Here is a 21,645-nt window from a genome sequence, read left to right as displayed (position 1 = left end):
ATTTAAAAAAAATTCTTAAGTTTGCAAAGTCTCAAGGCACTCAGTAGTCAGAAAAGGCCAGAAATAAAATTGCCTCTGCAATCCAACAGCCTGCTCCTGAATTGTCCCTCCTTGTACACAGACATGTTACATGATGGCATACTGTTTTTCTATAGAACTATGCCTCATTCGTTGGAGAGCTCCTTTAGTGATTGTGTTTTTTTTTTGTCCACATTATTTAATATGTGGTTCCAAGCTTTTATCAGGGGCTCCTCCACACCCTGAGTGCAGGAAGGGGGTCCCATGGAGACTTAAAAACACCTTGTCTGTAAACTGGCTTTATCTTAAAACTTCCCAGGGTCACAGATTCCCTGGCGGGTAGGTTGCTGCCACCACTGAGTGAGAAAAGACCCTCTTACCCTGGGAAGACACACTGACATCTTCCTGTGGGGATAGGGCAGGCTCTTATTCCCCCTTCAGGAGAGAGCTTGGACACAAAAACCTGTAATTCAGTAGCTGACAATTTGGTCTGAGGCACAGACTACTTAGGACAGAAAAATCAGATCATTTGCTTACAACAGTTATTTATTCACAAAACAAGAGAAAAGTAAATCATGGGTTGCATGCAGAGAAAATATTTCCTTGGGATTCAGCTTAAAAAGTTACAGTGGGAAATCTCAATTCAAAACAACAACACAAAAGAGAAAAGAACAGCTAACTACAAACCACGATAACAAGCCAATAGTCCACCCACATTTAAAATAACCAGAAACCTGAACATATCTAACAATACATTTCCCTTGTACTTACATCTCTATGGTTAATTTTTGCAATGGTCAGTATATTTTTGATTTTATTCCATCTCCCCTCTGGGTCTTTCTCCCTGTTGCAGAAATAAGAGCCCAGGGAACTGTAGTTATCAGTTTAAACAATTACTTCACTCCCATTGGCTCACCTGGGATTCAGGATATTTCAGGAAGATTAACCTCTTCCCTGCACTCATTCATGACAGCTTTATTTACTATACTCTTAAAAAAAAATCTATCTTATGAACAGGGTTTGAATAATTTCCTCTTGGGCTGCTTTTATGCACTTCCCCCAATAGCAGAGATGACCAAACTTACTGACCCTCTGAGCCACATACAGTAAACCCTTGATTTAACAGACCGGTGGAGGGCAGGGGTGCATCCATTAAACCCAAAAGTCAATTAAATACCAGGGTTTACTGCCCACCTACACCTGCCAAGCCCAGTGGGGGCCCAGCCCCAACAGTGACTCACCAGAGCTGCCATGGTTGGAGGAGCTGCTGGAGGGGTCACTGTAACAGCTGTCACAGCCCAGGGATAGAGCTGCCAGCCCACTGCATGGCTGGGCCCCCACTGCCACACATGGTTGAGACCCTGCCTTGCAGCTAGAGCAGCCCCTCTGCTGCATGTATCTGGAGCTGCCAGCCCACTGTGCAGCTGAGACAGCGGTGCCGCATGGTGCTGGAGTTGCTGGACCTGGTATGCAGCTGTAACCAGGTCCACTCCTTCCACCTTCATACCCTTCAGGCTGGCATGGGGTGTGCAAGAACACATCCTCCTCCTCCATCTCTGATGGAACCAGCAGCTCATTTATCTCCAGTGAGACTTCTCTGAGCAGCAAGCCTTTCACCAGGATTGCCTGGAAGCTAATTTCTTTAACTAGGTCCATAGCAACCATTAAGTGTGGGAAAATCTGCATAGAACCTCTGCGATACAACCCCATCTCTGCATCCAGGTGGTGATGTGTCATCACTGTAGCAAAAGTTTGATCCAGATAAGTACCACCATCACTGGAGACTTCCTGGGCTACAATAGGAGGCACGAGGTAGATCCTGTGGCACTTGGCCAGTGCATGAGCCACCCATGTTGCATGTCCAGTATCTTGTGCTCCAGGAGATGAAGCCAGTCGTGCTTCCTGCTTCTTTCACTTTTCTCATGCAGGTCCTTTCCACTCACACTCATTCTCCCAGAACTCACTGGGCTCCTATCCTATGTTCTTCACACCATCCACTTCATGTCCTGTCTCACCCCTACTGCTACCAGAGGAGACTGAGGAACCTTGGTGAGCCAGGCTGTACTCTACTCTGGCTCCACAGACTGCAGGGATAGCAGTTGGCAGCTCCTCCAAGGAGCCATTAGCACAGGTGTACACCTGGCACAAATCTCAAACTCGTGATACCTATCCTTTCTGTTGGGGAGGGGACACCCTGGCACACATTTAGAGGGGGTCAGATTGCAGCCCTTCTTCTGGCTCTTCCAGAACTTCTTATTGAGGTTCTGGTTGCACTTCTCCATGCACCTGAGGTGATGCACACCTCATCCATGGCACCACAATTTCCCTTTAGTGCTGGCCAAAATGGCCACCTATCACTCCAGGAAGGGGAGGCTGGATGGAGCAGTGGGCTCTGAGAGGCACCCCGTGTGACATCATGCCTTCAGAGTTCCTCTGGGATATGTCCATTGACTCCTTAGGCACCCATGAGGAGCAGCAGATGCTGCTGTGGATTCTTTATGGTGTCCTCTTGCACTTCTGATTTTGTGCCCTTTGAACTCCAATTCCATCCCTGTTTTTTCAGTTGTTGCGCTCAGTATTTAACTAGGGCCTGTTCTACCGGGCACAGACTCTTTTGCCCAGATCCTGTTATCAGGACCCTAGCCTAGTCCTGTTTCTCATCCCTAGCTCATCTCTCATCCAGGTGTTTCTTGCTCAGCATGTTCTCCAAAATCCTTATCTTGATCCCACTCTCCTTGCCCAGCTCATCTCTTCTAGCTGTGGCTCCTGTCTCCTCTATATAGGAATCAGTTAATTTCTTCCCCTTTGCTTTTTGAGCCCAACAGTAGGGATCAATGAGAGGCTCCCTGGTCTCAGGAGTGCCTAGACCCAGACAGGTGTGCATCAACCCAAGAGCAAAAAGTACATTAGAGCAACACAGGCCATGCTTCTGACAAATTTACAGTCCTTACTATGCAGCATGGGAATGCTTTGCTCAGCAGAAGCCCCCTTTTAAAAAAATCCTCACTCTTATTCTTGGAAACAGCTGAACTGTTTTGGCTGAAATATTCTTCAATAATTGTGCCTCGCAGACACAACAGGGAAAATTTTAGCCAAATGGTTGTAGCTTGGCAAAGGTATGAGCAACTGAAAACCGGTCTTACAATGGAAACATCAAGCAACCACCTTAATAACGTGATCCAAACAGCCCCACCTATAATGCTCAGCCCGCCTGTTCATCTTGCATAGGCCCCAGAAGTGCCATCAACATTGTTATCCAGAAAGTGGATTTACAAACTTAGCAATGGATGCTGGTTGTCTATAATGCAGATAATTCCACGTCCAAAAGAAAAGATCTGATTTTATGTTCATGATATTGTAATCAGAGGCAACTTAAGAGCTTGTAGAACCCAACCTATGGCTGAAAAGTAGGTCTGCCACACACTGGGGTTTTTGCTATTCAGAGGGACACTTTCCTCACCGGTTAGGTGATACTGAAATGCTCCCCATCACTCAGGTCAGCTTCAAGTCTTGCAAAAAATAGAGTAAAGGAGCATCTCAGAACATTGTAACTTTACAATGGGAGCCATATCCCTCAGCCATGAAATCAAAGCGTCATTTACTGGACAGTATGTAGCCTTGCAGCAATCCCAATTCCTACTGAACGCATCCCTTGTTTGTGAGTATTGCTCATTGCAACTACACATTAGACCCCATAGGGAGCTAGCTGTTTACATGGGCCCTGATAAGCACTTACAAAAGTTCCTCTTGTGTTTTCACTCTTCCTTAACTTATCTGACATCACGGCATGATGGAATATAATGAGCTCATTAGCTAGACTAGAACAGCAAGCTTCTTACAGTACTCGCAGCGGAACCTGTTAGAGTACTGACTTCCTGTTGGCAGTAACCCTGCTACTCAGTATCAGAGGCTGCTTGGAAATGAGCAAACATTTCTGCCCCTCCTTTCTTTGGCAACTGGCACATACAAATTTTCTTTCCCTCAAAGTGGTAAGTGCTGGTTACAGCAGGAGATAATTGGTGCTGGGGCCAGAGTCAGGACTCCTGGATCCTACTCCCAAGCCTATGATCAACTCACCATCATCTGAGGGCACTGTATTTCTCTCTCAGAGCCTTGGCTTCCCAATCAAGTACCCAATACTTTCTATTGAAAATTGCTTTGGTAAAGCATTTTCAAACTGTGTAACTGCTAGGCATGCTTTCGTAGTTCATACTGAAGTAGATTAAACTAGTTTACCTTTTATACATGTATTATCAGAATGGACTGAAATACATTATCGAATTTACAACATCCAGGGAGCAATAGTGACTAAAAAAATCCCAAAGGCTAAAAAAGGATCTTTCTGAGACACAGTAAGAATCCAGAAGACGTTTCCCAGGCAACCCCTAAGCTTGGCAGAACATGTAAGGCTGAAGAATGCATTCAGATGGGCAGCCTGTTACTTGTTTCTTCCGCAGAATTTGGTATTGGTCTGAGGAGCAGCGGCATTGAGTAAAATGAATGGTGGCAACAGCACTCTTCCCCCCAGAATAAACACAGAAAAGGTGTTGGTGAAATAACTTTATTTAGTGTGATATACGGCTGTGGTCAGACAGTCGCTATTCATATTAATAGTCACACTTACTTGGCTAACAGCTAGGAGACAGCATGGCCAGAGACACACACTCACTATTATGCACATTCATAGGGAAGGAAGTGGAAAGTGAACTATTTTATTTCACTATGTTTTCCCTCCCAATTACTTATTCTCCCCCTCATGCCCCCTAACCCCCAAAAAGAAAGTCCAGAGACTTGAGAGAACAATACAACACAATGGCAGGATACGTCTGCCAGTAAGAAGGGAAGAGAAGAACCTGTTCTACTGCAGACACAGACACACTGACAGAACATCAGCAATTCCCACACAACAGGGAGTATATACATAGTACGGGACAGGGCTTCACCCTGGGGTGGATTCTAAAGGACTCAGACTAGGCCATTGAGGGCTTCAGGTAGGAAAAAGGGAACACTCCAGAATACAAAGGAAAAACAAAGAACAAAACATGTCAGCTTCTCCCTGCTGCTCAGCTGATGGAGAGGAAGGGACACTGCTGACCACATACCAAATGTATCTGCCTTAACAACCAGTAGCACACTGCTGCATGGCCAGTAAGTAACACAACCAGAAAAGCCAGCCCTGACAGTGAGGTGGGTGTTCCCAAAAGGGAAATCCCAGCTATCAGGGATCAAGCTACTTCATCCAGGTAAGAGTGACAGTTCTTTCCTCTCCCTGGATAGGGCCACAGGATTCAAGTGGTGATCAACAAGGCCACTGTACAAGGGAAAGTACAATTTCTACTGCTTCATGCCACTCAAGCCCCTGCTCTACTTCACTGTCTCCCTCCACCCTTTAAAATGTATCTTGATACCACTACCTACACCAAGTGGTCAAATGGATGGTTTATCAGGACTTCATCTCCTCCTTGTATATTCTTCTCAGGCAATGGACAAGCCTGATCACAGCAGGGTTGTGGGTGGGCACAGAGGCCAAAAAAAACAAACAAACTACTTTAAAAATACCCCTTTCAAAGCAATCATAAGAGTCACCGGGAGATATTCTCCCTACCCACACAGGAGGAACATAAGTAGCCACCAAAAAAAAACCAAAAAACATCGGCCCTTATTTAATCCAGTCTTCGCCCCCTTTGAAGTGGGAACAAATGCACTCCTGCTTGTCCCAGTGCTGGGAATGTGATGGCCTAGCATCCTCCCCACATATAGGGTTGGGGAGGTTCTCCAGCAAAGGCAGCTACAAGATTAAGGGTATCCATGTTCTTGTTCCTAGGCTAAATAGTAGACAGTTAAAAGTAGAACTGCGGTCACTCAGATTCAATCTAGTAGAATGCTGGCTGGAGCCTGAGCCACTTGTGCAATGCAAGCCCCATTTGTGTATAACTAGTAACTGTGTAGCTTGTATCTTCTGTCTGGCTAGCAGACAGTGGACTGTCACTGTTCCACAAGAAAAAGGAAATTCCCAGTAGGCTTGCAGGTGATAAGAGTCAGAATAGGACGTGAGATGCCCAGTTCTAACGTGCCATCCTAGTGATACATTCTAGAGTCCATGCGCACCCTGCAGATAGAGCGCAGAACATCAACAGATGGAGTCAGGTGGGCTCCCCCACAGAGAATGCTGCAGCAAATCTCTACCATCCTCACCTGCAACTGACAGCATTTCCCAGGGTATAGGCTCCAGCTGAAGCCAGCAATCCTGAGGCATTCTACCCACCACAGGAAAAAGGAGGCAAACAAATCAGTGGCTTGTGCTAGAGCAGATTGGGAGCAGAATGTCCAGTGCTCAGGTATCACACTGATGTGGGAAATGAGAAAGGTCCTTCTCCCAAACCTCAACAGAAGACTCAGGAATTGACCAAGACCAACTACAGGAGGGAAGGACTGGAAAGCCAATACATGCACCCACTGCAGGGAGCAGGAGATGGAGAACAAACCAGCCCCAACTGTCAAACCAGGCAAGACCAAATCTAATTGAGATTACATTTGAAGGAGAAGCTTTGCAGGGAGAGGAGGGGAAGGGAGCATGGGAGAGAAAGCATTTCTGGAGTGAAAGGAAAACTGGTTAAGATTCAAGGCAATTGGGGAGGTGGAGAACCAACCTCCAGGTTTATTTTTGTTTCCCCTAATGTGGCAGCTTTTCTGATGTATTCAAAGGAAAATACACCTGTACAGACAGGTGCAAGGTGTGGGGTGGAGTAAAGGGCACCGTGGTGCCAAAGTGCAACAACTAAAAGAGGACAAGACATTCATTCTGAACTCAGGGCTCAAACCATGCACTAGGGAGGGGCAGCCAGGGCTGTTCCCCACCAGCTAACAGGGAGCTCGCTCACTTAGTTGATTAGTTTCTTCAGTTCACAAAGTAAGTTTGCCTAGCCAATGAGAAGTGATGTTCTTCAGTGAGACTGGCCAATCAGGGAAAGTGTTGTTATACAACGGGCACTTTAGCAGGAGCAGCCACTCTCCGTTACTGGCTGCTCAGGAGGTTTCTCTAGCTTGATGTCAATCACTGGAGAACACAAGTTAAGGAAAAGCCCTGGACAAAGCACCACAATGCAACTCAAGCCCAGTAGAGCACACCTATCCCAGAAATAAAGTTGGGGATTCTTGTAGTTAACAACAGGGTAACAAGTGCAGCCACCTAATGGGACTTGGTACAGAGGCATCAACACCAGGAACTATAAGGTTTGTTTTTTGAAGCAGACATGTCCAGAACCAGCAGCTGGCTGAAGGCATAGGTAGAGTTCTGCCTTCTGAAGGTTGAGGCTGGAAAGTACTGAAGTGATAGCTACAGATTTGACATCAGACACTCAAGGCTGCTGTTGATGCTATAGCACAGTTGAACAGGCATGTACTGCTCTGTATAGCACCTACTCTCCCTGATGGAAGCCAGCACTTGGACTACAGCAAGTTAGTAACTACCAGTAGCTTTAAGCAAGTGTAACTTGGGATTTAGGGCATTTTCACTACAAAGCTGAAGTGGCCTTTCTCCATAAAATAGCTCACTGCAAATCACTAGCCCCATGAAGCACGATTCTAAAGGACACCTGATCATCTCCACACCCTGCTATATTACCAGTTGTGCACATACAGAGTCACCAGCTGCTGTTAGAGCATTAGCTGGACAAATAGGCAAGTAATGGATTTCTGTGGACTGCTGCTTTGGCAAAGGCTACATTCCTGCCCCTCAGAGTGAGACAGTCATTTAGGGGCTGAGTTTGACGGGCTCTAATCAGCTAAGCCCCTCTTGCCAGTTCTCTCTAGTGTAATTCTGAGTATCACCCTTCTGGAGAAGGGAAAATAGATTAGCAGAACATGTTCACTGAACAGCAGACATAATGTGCAACAATAGTGGGGAGGAGTGGCCTCACCCAGTCGGAGGGAGGTCTATCACCCAAAACCAGCTGGCATGCAGAACACAGAATGAGAAAAGATGAGATCACACTGAAAAATTACAAATCAAATCATATTACACCCCAAATTAAACAGCAAAAGCTCAGTACCAGCCCCCATAGTACAAACAGCCAAGACACTAAGCTGCAGATTCTTAGTTTATACATGCAAGTGAGCTTTACAAAAAAGGCTACTTATGCTTTGTAATGATACAACTGAATCAAGATCCATGCCTGCCCTCAATCTGTAAAGGACAGCAATTAAGCTGTCCTTGTGTGTGAAGTCCTCCATCAAAAGTTTTTGCTTTGTTGGACTGGCAACAAAGAAACCTGAACTCTCGCAATATGAAAGCTAATGAATAGCAGACAAGGATACTGTCTTCTTTGCTCTTCTCAGGTGTGCTGTCCATCCCAGGTAAGGCAGCAGCCACACGGCGGAAAAGCTGAAAAGTAACATGTGAATGCAGAGCTTGTCAAAAGCAGGAAATGATTAAAACCTATAAAGACCCAGAATTTTATACTCGTACAGAGTGATCTAGTTAAACAGTAAAATGAATTTACTATTGAAGAATTCCCCAAACCCAGATGTGAGGTCCCCCACCAAACCTGCTGCCCTGCAGCACCTCTGTGATCCAGACTTCTATAGTCTGGCACAATCTGTGGTCCCACATCTCCATGGGTGTGCTCAGGCTGGAGCACTCATGAGGAAAAGCTAGCTCCTTAATCAGCAGCTCTTGACCTGCTTTTCCAGAGCCTCCAATGTGCTGCAAGGTCAGTGAGGCAGGTGGGAGGGTAGGAAAGAAGCACTGACAGAGGACACTCATGGGAAGAGGCAGGGTGGTTGTGGAGCCTTGTGGCCAGAAGCTAGGAGTGCAGACACACAGGAGTATGGTGAGTCCCTGACTGTGGAGCTTTGCAGCTTGTCTACCTCTTCTCCAGAATACTCCCATCCCCTGTAGCCCTCACTTGGTCAATGCCAGCTCCCCTGCCATCGTCAAAGCAGAGCCTGGAAGCCACTGAGAACAGAGGGGCTGGCATTGACCTCTCCTGGTCCATCAAACTCCCAGCTCTGGAACTGTTCAGGTGCCACACTAGGGAGGTACAACCCACAGTGCAAGTGAAGGAAGAGCGGTTTCCTGACAGCCATGACATTGAGTGTACGTCAAAGCAAACATGGAACAAGGTTTAATTCTGCCCCAGCAGAAACAACCACCATCTGAGAAAGGCAATTTAACAGGACACTAATTTAGCTGTGATATAAAGGGAATAGAGGTGCTTTGTTTCCAAAGCTCTAACATGCTTCAGTGTATCAGCGTATGGAGCAAGCGTTTTTGGTATCACAGGTCTGGTACACGGTAAGCCAGCTGCAGACAGGATCCCTTAGCCTTCTACCTCAATGAGCCACCCTTAGGCCGCCATTTAAAATGGGCACGCACTGCCTAAAGGGCAGAATTTCAAAGGCTGGGAATGAAGAGGGTAAAGTGGGGAGTGATAATATGATGCAGCACCAAACCCCAAAACCAGCTCATCTTCCCAAGCAGTGAACTGTCAAGCAAAGAATCTGCTGGCAAGGGGCAATGCTGTCTACCTGTTTCACATTGTATCCAGTCTTCGCACTTGTCTCAATAAACATCACATTCAGCTCTTTGGCTCTCTGCTCACCTTCTTCTGTAGTGATTTGCCTGGACAGACAGACAGACAGACGCAAACCAGAAAAAGAGCAAGAGAAGGGAAAACAGACAGGAGAGAAGGCGTGAGTTAGAGACTTCTGTGACTGAAATGCTTTTCAGCAAGTCCCAGGAAAGGACCCTGTCCAAGAAGGGAGACGGCAGGACTTCTGAGCTTCTACACCCCTTCCTCCCTCCCTATGCTCCTTATGCTCAAGTTAAGGAGGGACCAACCCATACAGGCAGCTCAGAGAATATACAGATTATAACCACCAATATGGATGAATCTGCACAAAGTGAGTTTCATGTCGTGACACACTTCAGTCTCACTCATAGCCTCCTTATGAGGGAAGGAAGGGCCACCTTTGGCTGCAGCAGGAACAGTGAGAAGCCATGCAAAAAGAAAGTCCCCCAAGACAAGAGAAGGAAACTCTGGAAGGTGAAAGGAGGGGTCTCAGAAAGGCTCCAGCAGGAGGTGAAATTCAGAAGTCAAGTATTCAGCTGCTGCTTTGGAGATAAGCACCTGCAAGAGCATCCCTGACCATTGCCCTGTACATACCTGTTTCATATTATATCCTGATTTAGCACTGGTTTCAATATACATCACATTCAGTTCTTGGGCCTTTCTTTCGCCCTCCTCTATAGAAACCTGTCTATAGCAATGAGAACAAATCACAGAAAAGAAACCAAAACAAAGGAAAATTTGACAGAAACGGTAGTAGAAATTAAAAAAAAAGCCAACAACTCCGCAATGGAGTTGGCTAGCAACTAAAATAACAAAAATGGAAAATATACAGGCTACGCAAAATAAAATGACAAGCATACGGTCAACTCTTAAAATATGTTTGATGCTACAGCTTAGAGGGTAGTATCTGGTTCTTCCCAAATGGCTAATAATTTCCAAATAGCTTTAAGATGACACAGAAGTCATGGCCAGGCTCAGAATGAAACACTAGGGCAGGGGTCTGCAACCTGAAGCTTCAGAACCACCTGCAGCACTTTAAGGACTTCTTTGTGGCTCCCAATGCTATAACTTCAAAGTGAAAAAAAAAAACTTCCAATTATTTTCAATAAATGGTGAACATCTAAAAGCCCAAAAATGAACTACTCATATCTAAATAGCAAATTATATTTCAAAATGTTAGATACCTCTCGTTTTAATATGTGCAGTGCATTGTGGCACATGATATTGTATTTGATCATGTTGCTAATAAAGTCTTTATTTTGAAAAGGAAACTTGCAGCATTCCTGCTGTAAAGGGCAATACACATTTTAAGAGAGAAAACTGAAATTAATGTGAAATAAAACTGGCACAACTAAAGTGCCATTGGAATGGCTTCAAAAAGAGGAAAATTAAAGATGAAAACAGAATTTCAAATTGAATGGACCCAATCATTTGCACTAACATGGAATTCAGCTGGGCTCCCTTTATGTCTCATTTGCAATGAGAAATTTGCCAACAAGAAAAAATGCAGCCTCAAGAGAATATGTAAAAAGCTTGTGAATGTCCTGCAATAAACATCTATTGCATTACAAATTATTGTGTGCACTGTTCTGAAAACAGAAGTTACAAAAAGTATGGTTTGACATTTATTAAGGACCATCTCAGATTCACGTGCATTGCGGCGCTTGAATTGAGTTTTTTACTGAACCAAAAAAAAAATGGCTCTTGTTATTTTGGTTGCCAACCTCTGCACTAGGATTTTGTATATATTAGGATTAGAGATGCAGTATTTTAACTAGGCAACAGGATCTCAATACTTAAAACCCTAGGTACGACACGGCAGGTTCTTGCTTTGACCAGAGTTTTAAATGTTCAGATCACGCTGGCTAGCTTAATTTAACATCACATCCTCAATTCCTTTCCTACTCCAGACATAGTATCTAGATTACCCTACTGAATGGGAATTTCTAATGCCACACGCACCTCTACTACAGGTATACAGTGTGCCCTGCATGTCTGTATCATCAAAAAATATAATCCTGGGCAGGGTGACTAACAAGGCTCTAATGCATGTTCTAGTGCTGAAAAAGAGACAGGTGTGGCAGGTTTGACAAAAAGTAGAAAGCCCTAAATCTGATAACCTGATGACTGGTGTACAGGGCCAGAGTTATTCCTGGCACGCAAGAAGGATGTAAAATACTAAATGCTCAGGCCATAGTGTTACGTGGCTACAGCAAGGTGCTCATGTTTAATCTAGCCACCGCTTGGGGTGTGTTTATTAGAACCTGGTTTAAGATGCATCTGGTTTGGGAAGATTTTTCAGTGTTCCTGGAACATAGTTTATGGTGGTGTCTACTGAAACTGGGATTCTGTAAAGTAACCTCAGCAGAAGGGAGCTTTGAAACCAGAAGTGAATTATAGTAGAGCTACAGGGGAATGAGTTAAGAGCTGCTGGCATTAAGCAAACATGACAATGGGTCTTGTTCACTTGACACAGAGCATCTCTGTAAAGTAGCCCAAGTACTAAGGTGGAACAATGAGACTCAGCCTAGCCTCTGTGAGTAATTCACTGCTAGATGGTTTCAAAGAACTGCATGTGCTCTTCTCAGTGGGGCTGGAAAGCTGAACACTGCATCAAGGCATGTTTTCCCTAGTAAAGGGGAAATGGTAAGGGTGGAAAAGAGACAAGGAGAAAATGAGACTCCTGACAACAATATGAACATGCAAAATTTGAGTATCATGTTGCATGACTACTTATATAACACCAACACAATGAGAGAAGCAGAGAAAACATGCAATAAACTCTGAAGTGATTTTTACACCTCTTGGAAATAGTAGAATTAAAAAAGCAATTTTCAAAGTATTAAAAGACCCCTTTAACACAGCTGTACAGTCAGACATCTTGTAGAGCCTCATGTCAATGCAGAGGAAATTAGATAGCCAACTGGTTGTTTGGTTGAATGTTTATAAGTGCTTCTAGCCTGGCTACCAAGCTAGTGAAAGAATTATGTTTGACAAAGCATTTCTGTTTACATTCCTCTTACAGCTCAAAACTCATCCAGCCAACAGAATTACCTTGGGTGCAGCCTGGGGTGAACTGTTTTAGTTTGGTAAGGCTGCATTTGCTTGTGACAGTTCCAAGTAATTTTCCCAGTTCAGCAACTTAGATTGTTGACCCTTCACTAATTACTCAAAACAGCTTAACCTGAAGCATTCAAATTTGCCTTGGACAAGGACTCAGTAATGTTTTTGACATAGTTGAATGTAAGAATTTTGAAATTAATAGTTAAAAATACTGTGCAGTCTAATTTTTCCCCTCACAAACACTGTGCCCAGGTGACTAGCACTTTATATATAAGCAGACGTGCTTATGAGATTACACACCTCAAAATAAAGGCACAGCTATTTGTACCTACAGCATTTCTTTTGTTACTAGCAGTCCTGTAGCACCTTAGAAACTAAAATTCATTAGGTTATGAGGTTTTGTAGGTAAGACCCATTTCTTCAGATGAAGAACGTATAAATTTATTAATCTCTAAAATGTTACATAACTGCTTGTTATTTGTGAAGCTAGATTAACTCTGCTATCCCTCAGATTATTTCTATTGGCCATATCTACACTAGCAAGTTCTTTGGGAAAAATCAGGCCCTTTTTTGAACACATGAAGTGTCCACACACAAAATGCACTCTTTCAATCCGAGATCTAAAGAATGTGGTTTTTCATCTGGAAGCCATCTTCTAGTCCCAGATCAGGAACAGCACCATCTTTCAAAAGCTCCTTTAGAAGAAAAGCAAGTATAGACACTCTACAGGCCCTATTTTGAAAGAACAGTCCTTGTGGCAGTGGATTTTTTAAATCTCTGGCCCATTCTTTCGAAAGAGAGGGGGCTGTGTGGACTCTCCCTATCAAAAGAGCAGATCGATCTTTCAATCCGCCTTTTTGCGTGTGGACGCGCTCTTTCCAAAGAAGATTTTTGGAAAAGATCTTCCAAAAGAACTTCTTTCGAGAGATCGCTGTAGTGCAGATGTAGCCATTGTGTCCATCACGATAGTACTTCTGTGACATTTCAATCTCAGTGCACTTTATCCTTTATAAAAAGTAAATTTTAATAAATGCAGTATGCTTTCATTCAACATTAAGGATCAGAATCTGAAGGTAAGAGAGTCAGGAATGCAAGGATGCTAACTACTACCCTGCACCTGCGGAAGTGGAACTGTCACAATTCCACCCCCCGACCCAAAACTGAACTGTTTTCCTTAACATACTAGTAGCATTTTAAATTAGTAAATTAATTAGTAAACCTGGCTAAATTAGTAAATCCAACTGAATTAGAAGAGTCGAGTTTACTTTTCACATCTCTCATTTTGGACAGATGAGAGTGACTAAATTCACTTTTGTTAACTGAGAGTTTATTTCATTGTCTGGTTCCAAACACTGCAGTGCCGCACTACTACAGGGAACTATGTTTTGTAGGAAGCCTCTGTGTTGATCTCAGATTTCTTGAAATCTGTTTTCACACACCTACATCTGATGTCAAATTAGGCCATGTCTATACTTACCTGATGGCTGATCTACTTCAGTTATGCAAACAGCACAGCTGAAGCCAACATACATACTGCAGGGTCTTGCATACCGTAAGGTTGATGGGCTGTTCCTTCCATTGACGCCAGCTTCTTTTGTCATTTTGGTGTCAACAGGACCAAGCTCAAAGATCAATTTATGCATCTATAGCAGACGCAATAAATTGACATCTGCTGGATCAATCACTTCTGTGTCACTCCACCACGTAGTGAAGACAAGGCCTTAGACAGGACAAGGCCTCATACATTTGCAATGCACTAAGACCCACTTAATGTTGCTGTGGGAACCAGAATTTTCTGATCTTTAAAAAGTTGATTTTTCAGTCTAATGGTACTATTAGTAGAGTCTTCTGTACAAAGAGCAGGGAGAGGCTGTGTGTAGCTGGTGCGCTTTTTTGGCAGGCTGAGTTTTCAGATGACTTTGTTCTAATCACGATTATTTGTTTGGTCTAGCAAAACAAAGCACCTTGGGTATTCTTTGACAGATGTTATGGAACAAACAGCAAGCACAGTGATAATCTCACTCATCACAGACTACTTAAACCCCAAAGAGCTACTGTAACCTGGCTTAAAAAAACAGTACTACCTTCAAAAGGTAAATTAGCCACCTGCTGTCAAACTGGCCAATTAACCAATTCCTCTTCATTACCTCTTGTCTGCCAGGTCAGTTTTATTCCCCACCAACATGATGATAACATCACTTCCTCGCTCTGTTCGCACATCATCAATCCACTTGGAGGTTTGCTGGAACGAGTTCAGATCTGTGTGAAGCAGGAAGAACCGAGCACATTAACTCACAATACTTTCAAACAGAAGGACAATGAAACACTTCAAAACTACCTGTGTCTTTACGTCTGACACTTTGCCAATATCCCTACCACTGTACAACTGACATCCTGAGGTTTCTTCTTGTTCACCCAGAAGAGGGAAAGAGACAGGTATGTTTTTAATGTTATCGTTCTGTAACAATTCATAACTGTCCACACACTAGCCCCTCTCTCCAACTTAGCATGTCAAACACAACGAGACATCAAAGCACCACTCACTTGTAATGTCATAAACTACCACAGCAATGGTGGAGTCGCGGATGTAGCTGGGAATGAGGCTGCGGAACCGCTCCTGGCCGGCTGTGTCCCAAAGCTGTAGCCGAACCTGCTGGCACCAGGCCAGGGAGAGCAGAAAGAGCAAAGAGAGAAAGGAGGAAACTGTCCTTTAGAGGAAAGAGTATTTGCCAGAACTAAATGTTTACAGCTTTCAGTTTGGGAACTGGATACTTGCCTTGCTGACCAGTCCCCTGAACATGCAAAAAGCAACAGGCCTGGCTGTTCTGTCTATTTCAGGCTGTAAGAAGGCCTATTATTATTCTGTTTGCCTGGGAATCCCAAGAAATTCACACCCTCCCACCCTCCACACCAATGGCCTCTACCTTGAAGGCCATGGGCTGACACTTATTGAGACTATTTCAGAAACACCACAGCCCTGAGGGGATGGAATAAGGCATGTTGGGGATGCGGGGGAGAAGAGAAATCAAACCTAAACAATTGAGCTGCAATACCCTATTTACCTGCCAGCAGTCAAAACTGATGCTCTGTCAGTCTTCGGGGAGAAGCAGTACCACAAAACCCTAAGTAGTGCTGCACCAGGGCTATGCTGCAGAGATGAAATCCCTTCCCTATTCTGGAAAGGGGACAGGTCCTCCTCCAGACATGTCTGTTACCCAGATTAGCCTGTGGTATGCACAAGTAGGCCAGTCTCCTTACAGTACAAGGTAACAGACTTCAGAAGGAGTGGCACATTGCCTTACCAACCAAAAAGGACAACTCTTGACCCCCATCAACACTATTTAACACTGTGCAAGCTAAGCTGGCTAATAAGTAACCTACCACGTTGGCCTCTCCCTCCAAGTGGGGGAGCAGCCTGCTCTTCCAACACACCCAAAGAGCTAGAATCTCAGATCTGAGCCCCTTGTGCAATTCTCATATTCATTCTCAAAGACAAGGGACAACCACTTCAGAAGATTCATAAAACAAAATGAAATAGCATCTATGTTCTCCTCAGCACCAAGCACACAAAAGAGGGTAATGGGAATTTTCGTGTAATCTGAGGTCAAAGAGGCTTCAGCAAGAAAAAAAGCACATGCAGCTAAACCCCAGCCCAGCAATGGCATTGGATACACTCTTCCAGGAAAACAAGAAAGGCAGAAATATGCACCAGTTACTTGGTAAGAAGGGAGAAATTTCATTTCTACTACAGCAGCCGTATTAGCTTCATCGGAATACTCAAGCACCAAGGTGGCACTGCTTTGTGCAAGTCCCTCCCCCAGCTGTGTCATCCATATGTACACACGCACACGCACACACGCCACCAGAGGGAATCCAGGGCAGAGAATCCCAGCCACCACACTACAATTGTATACTTCAAAATTTAGGTCTGAGACTTGTATTTTAGGCCCATTCCTTAGCTTCATGATGTACCTCCATGGTGGTCCTCACACCACAGCTGCGCACCTTCCATACAGCCACCCAGGCTTTCAACATGACTAAGTTTAAGCTACTTCAAACTCCACTCTCATAATAGAAGCATATCCAGAGGACAAACCGATGAATCAAAGGTGATGGGCATGGAATGGTAAAGTCACATAACTTTGCTGCTTGAACAGTATGGGGAACCACTGACCTAACAAGCAGTTTGTGTTTGACCATGCATAAGAATTCATAGTCATTAAGCCATGGTCTGACACTTATTGAGACTGTTTCAGAAGCAACACAACCCTGAGGAGATGGGATATGGCGTGTATGGGGAAGGAGAAGAGAAATAAAACCCAAACAATTGAACTGCAATACCCCATTTACCTGCCAGATTAGCCTGTGGTATGCACAAGTGGGCCAGTCTCCTTACAGTACAAGGTAAGAGACTTCCAAAGAAGTGCCATGATGGAGGAAATGGACTTGCACAAAAACCCCAAATCCAGCAGTGCCTCACTTACCACTGATTCCTAGGTATTTGGAAGGGATTACTGAGAGGTTCAAGAATTCATTCTCGATTTATCCTCACCACTCCCTCAAGGCCACCTGAAATGCTGCTCTGCAAGCTTGTCTCAGCAGGCACCTAAGTATGTCACATGGGGTGCCACAGCTTTGCTGCCCTGCCAGCTTGCTTTAACGTACTAGAGCTAGGGATGCTATACGTTAACCAGTAAGCCTCATCCTAAATGGGGCAGCTGCAGCTGGGGGGCACTCTAAGTACCACTGGTGCCTCCCCCTTTTGCAGTGGCCCCCCCTGCTGTGGATAGTTGCTGCCCCTGCCCAGGGCATGCTGGGACCACGGCTATTTGGGCCTAGCCAGAGCACCCCAGCCTGTGGTGCGCTGGGATCAGGGTTACTCAGGCCTTGCTGGAGCTCCCCAGCCCATGGTGTGCCGGGACCAAGGCTACTCCAGGGATACTTGAGTGCTCCTGCCCACAGCAGTGCCACAGGGAGGCAAGACACAGCACAGCCAGAGCAGACCAGTCCCTGAGCAGTCCCTCCACCCCCACCCCCTACCCACCTTTAATTGGTTAACTGGTAGGTTTACCTACCGTTTAAATGGTTAGCCCATTAACTGGGATTTTACACCCCTAACTGGAGCATAAGGTGCTCAGAGAAGCTGAAGCTGTTGAGACAGGCTGCGTGCATGCACCTTTTTTGAGTGTATATGTGGGGAGAATAAGGGAAACAATTATGATATTTTTCCTATCCCCAGTTTGCACCATTTTGTTTTGGGTCAAAGCTCGAAAAGGGCAATCTTTCACTCCACGTCCAATCAGAACTGCAACCCATAGTCTGCTGCAAAACAAGCTGAGTAACATGTTGTGGCCCTCACAGTACCCATCCTTGGAAGAACGGGAGAGGAAGTGATGCCATCCCAGACTTGCAGAGTGTTCACCCTGTCTCTCAAACTTCAATGCCAGCTAGTGCTGCTCCTAAAGTATATCCAACCAGGTCTGTGTCTGTGTGCAGAATGCAGACTTGTACACATTTTCCCCTCAAATTCCTGTGGCACATTACATTTATTTGTTCTGCTACACCACAGACCTTTCCCTTGTGGAAGTCTCAAGAGAAGCAGCCTTGATGAAATTACCTTAGAAAACAGGAAAGCAGCAGCAGATCCATCCACAGAACACTTGCAAGCTGTGAGCCTATTCCCACCCCATATGGAAATGAGCCCCTTCCAAAAACCGGAGCTATCTCCTTCACTTGGGGGCACCTGTTAACGGCAAGGCCCTATAGCAGGAGTTCAGGCTCAGTACCTACTTGTAATGTCAAAGACAACGACAGCTGCCGCAGAGTCATGGATGTAGCTGGGAATGAGGCTGCGGAACCTCTCCTGGCCGGCTGTGTCCCACAGCTGCAGCCTGATCTGGGAAATGGAAAAATGTGGGGTGGGGGAGGAAAGAGAAGAGCAGGAAAAATGGAAATAAAATAAAACCAAAAACCAAATGAAATAAAAAGAAAAACCATTTTGCAAGGCAAAAAATAATGCAAACAAGCATCCAAAGGAAAGTTAAAATGGAACAAAAATGCAGTGCAAAAGAACGAAGAATGCTGAATGTACATCTCCATCCCTTCCATGCAATAGCCAGAGCTAAACATGACAGAACCATCACTCAGCCTCCATCTCCACACCCTATTTTGGTGGAAAACCAAAACACCCCTCCTAAAAATCACTTCTGTGAGAATCCACGACAAATGAATCATGAATGTTTTCCTGTGTCACTGCACCCTGGCACTCAGACGTGAACAGAGCTACTCACAATGTTCTGCTGCCAAAATATGGCTGTATGCTGTCACACCTAATACATAAGGACAAAATCATCCTGAAGCCTGTCATAGATTAGCTCATTATAGACCCAAGAGGGCCTTTGTTTAATCTTACTAGAAGGTCTAAAGCACAAAGGTAGGATAATGCCCAAGACACAAGCCATCTTTAACTGGGATGTCTGCTCTCCTGATAGTGTTATCAAACTGCCCTACCATCACTCATGCTCAGAACAGAGCATCGACAAGGGAATGACAGAATAACTACAATAGATGACACAAAGTCATTACATGAAAGCCTAAAAAGCAGGACCACCTGCAAGCCCTCTGGGCTGAGTCAGATTTCACAATATCCCAGGATTATTTACCCTGCCTCTTGAGGAAGGTTGTGTCATTTGGGACCAGTTTTCACAAGACAATCCCAAACCTACAACTATCTAGAAAAACCTGACTTGTGAGAGGCACCCAAGTACCATAATGGCTGATAGCAAGCGGAGCTTCAGTTCCGAGCTGTATCTCTCCACACCTCAACCACCTATTCCTCTCTTCCACCCCAGAATCAAACAACTTAAAGACCCATAATATGAAGAAGAACGTGTCCTTGAAAATTCAGCCAGTAAGCAAGCAAACTGGGGAGTGAAGGATGAAGTTTCACCATCCTCAGGTTGTTGTGACAGGAAGCTCTGCCTGAGAGTTATGTGTATTCAATTAAGGTAAATGAGCTTCCCCAACCCTCTATTTCAGTGAGTTCCAACCACCCTATAAGCAAAAAGCTGTAGGCAGTATGTTTGTGTTCTACTGCCCAAAGGCAAAGCTTGTGGCTGTTTTTCTTTGGCAATTTACTGAGGGTTGCTTCTAAGCAGGGTAGATTGATTTAAATTACTTAAAAAAAATCATTGATTTATATCACATTACCAAAGAAGCTAAAACTGACTGTCCTTAGACAGCACTTAATTTTGGAATAAGCCCCATTTGAACTCACTGGCACCTCTGTTTTTTCAGAAAAAAAGTACAGAGTGGGGCTCCCTTGGAAAAGCTGAGTTGTGCTGAAGTACAAACTGGAATAGACTTATGGCATTATCATTATGGCCTCTGGCCACCATGTTCCAAAATAAGGGGCATGTATTATGTAATACATTATGTGACAGCTGACAACTCTAAATTTTCTATTGCAGCTTTCTGTATATTTCAGTGACGGACTCTAGTTAACTAATGAAACAAGCCATCAGGATCAGCTAAGCTAAACTTTTTTTTTTCAGCAACATCCAACACAGCAAACAGCTTGCAAATTTACTAGTCAAATCACACTTATATTAAACAGCACAGGGAGAGTCTTGAGGAATGCTGCATTGCAAAGTGAATTATTTCAATTGCTAACCAGTTGATCAACTCAGCCATATCCACATCTTCATCCACAGTGTTCTTCCAATAAACAGTTTTCCTTATGATATTTCAGTCTTGCAACTAAGCCCTGCATTATCTTCTTGTACTGCTTACACTTGACACGTTTTCCTTTTTACCCAGAGAACTAATTTCTTCAAAACATTCCCAGATAGGGTCTCTTATGCCCAGAAGCCATAACAGTTTTTCTGTGGCAAAAGTGTGGGGGGAATATACAAAGTTGTATATGTACTGAATGATTTCTTCCCTTATTCTTTTTAATCCACTCCATTGATCCTTTCTATGCTGCCTCCATCTTTTCCTACATATTGTCTCTCTTTTAAGACAATGTCTTAACTAACTCTTCCGCCATTCTTGGCCAATGTCCACCACCACATAAGCACACAACAAAAAACCTTATCCAGTTTGTGCCTTTCTTTGCACTTGTTACTTCTTAGTCTGCTGAGGAACAAAAACTGAAATTAGGCTGGACAGACTAGACCCATTAATTTTTTATGAGACTAAGGCTGCAGCTGCACTACGAGATAAAATTGAGCTTAATTCAGTTAGCTCGAATTTACTGTGTGATTGTTTTCACTGTTAAGACCATTAGCTTGATTTTGGGTGCAGTAATCTCGAGATTACAAAAATCACAATTACCTTATGGGTATAGCGTCAAGCTCCAACTCAGACGTTCGATTAAATGCAAGTGTGGAAGTGCCATGTCTTAAAAGCGAATTTATTAGCCTCCAGAGGTGTCCCGTATGCAACCCTTAATGCCACTCTCAGTGCTCTGTTCTGGCCGCTGCTCTCCAGTAACAGGAAAAGACTGAATTTCCAAGTGGAAGCAGCAAGGCTTTAGCTGTGGGCTCATGTTAGTATGACAGCCTGAGCTTCTTTCTTTCTATGCTGTTAGTGGGGTGCGTGCATCTACCCATTCAAACAGCCCCTGCAGGGAGTTCACGAGTTTGTCTGTACATTCGCTATTTTTATTGCACTGCCTGGCATCAGCCCCTGCCTCACCATACGACATGTCACCAAGGCTGTGCTGGGGGTCGTGCTTGCATAATACGCAGAGAAACAACTTCTCAGCGGTTTACATTTGTGTGTGAACTCCCTTCCCTCCCCCATAGATGCCACACAGTCTGGGTCTTTCCTGCACTCAGCCACATCACATGGGTAGTCCCCAACCCAACCCAACTCAACAAAAGGACGTGCCTGCTGCTTGGTGCTGACAATGCTGCCAGTTGTGGCTTTGCTGCCGCCCTGGGGAAGTCTCCCTTGGCAGTTAAGATACTGGGGGCTTTGCTGCCACCAT

General features: G+C 44.5%; 1 protein-coding gene across 9 annotated transcripts in view; it reads right to left on the bottom strand.

Annotated features, from left to right (window-relative positions):
• Nucleotides 1-4,288: 4,288 nt before the first annotated feature.
• Nucleotides 4,289-21,645, bottom strand: part of RAB41 (RAB41, member RAS oncogene family) — a 32,946-nt gene continuing 15,589 nt past the window's right edge. Inside the window, exons 4-9 of one of the 9 annotated variants that reach the window (XM_075007591.1) lie at nt 18,444-18,549; nt 15,198-15,306; nt 14,801-14,912; nt 9,547-9,640; nt 8,335-8,401; nt 4,289-7,075 (exon numbers count right to left, since the gene is read on the bottom strand). In XM_075007591.1, coding sequence (XP_074863692.1) covers nt 7,011-7,075; nt 8,335-8,401; nt 9,547-9,640; nt 14,801-14,912; nt 15,198-15,306; nt 18,444-18,549 — 553 coding nt within the window. In that variant the 3' untranslated portion in view covers nt 4,289-7,010. Of the gene's footprint in view, nt 7,076-8,334; nt 8,402-9,546; nt 10,279-14,800; nt 14,913-15,197; nt 15,307-18,443; nt 18,550-21,645 lie in introns of those variants that run through there. The other 8 variants (XM_075007592.1, XM_075007596.1, XM_075007589.1 and 5 more) reach the window with 8 other exon arrangements.

Source organism: Carettochelys insculpta, chromosome 13 (genome assembly GCF_033958435.1).
Source record: "Carettochelys insculpta isolate YL-2023 chromosome 13, ASM3395843v1, whole genome shotgun sequence".
NCBI lineage: Eukaryota > Metazoa > Chordata > Testudines > Carettochelyidae > Carettochelys > Carettochelys insculpta.
The sequence above is the reverse complement of the archived record's forward strand: the minus strand, read 5'-3'. Positions and strand labels throughout refer to the sequence as shown.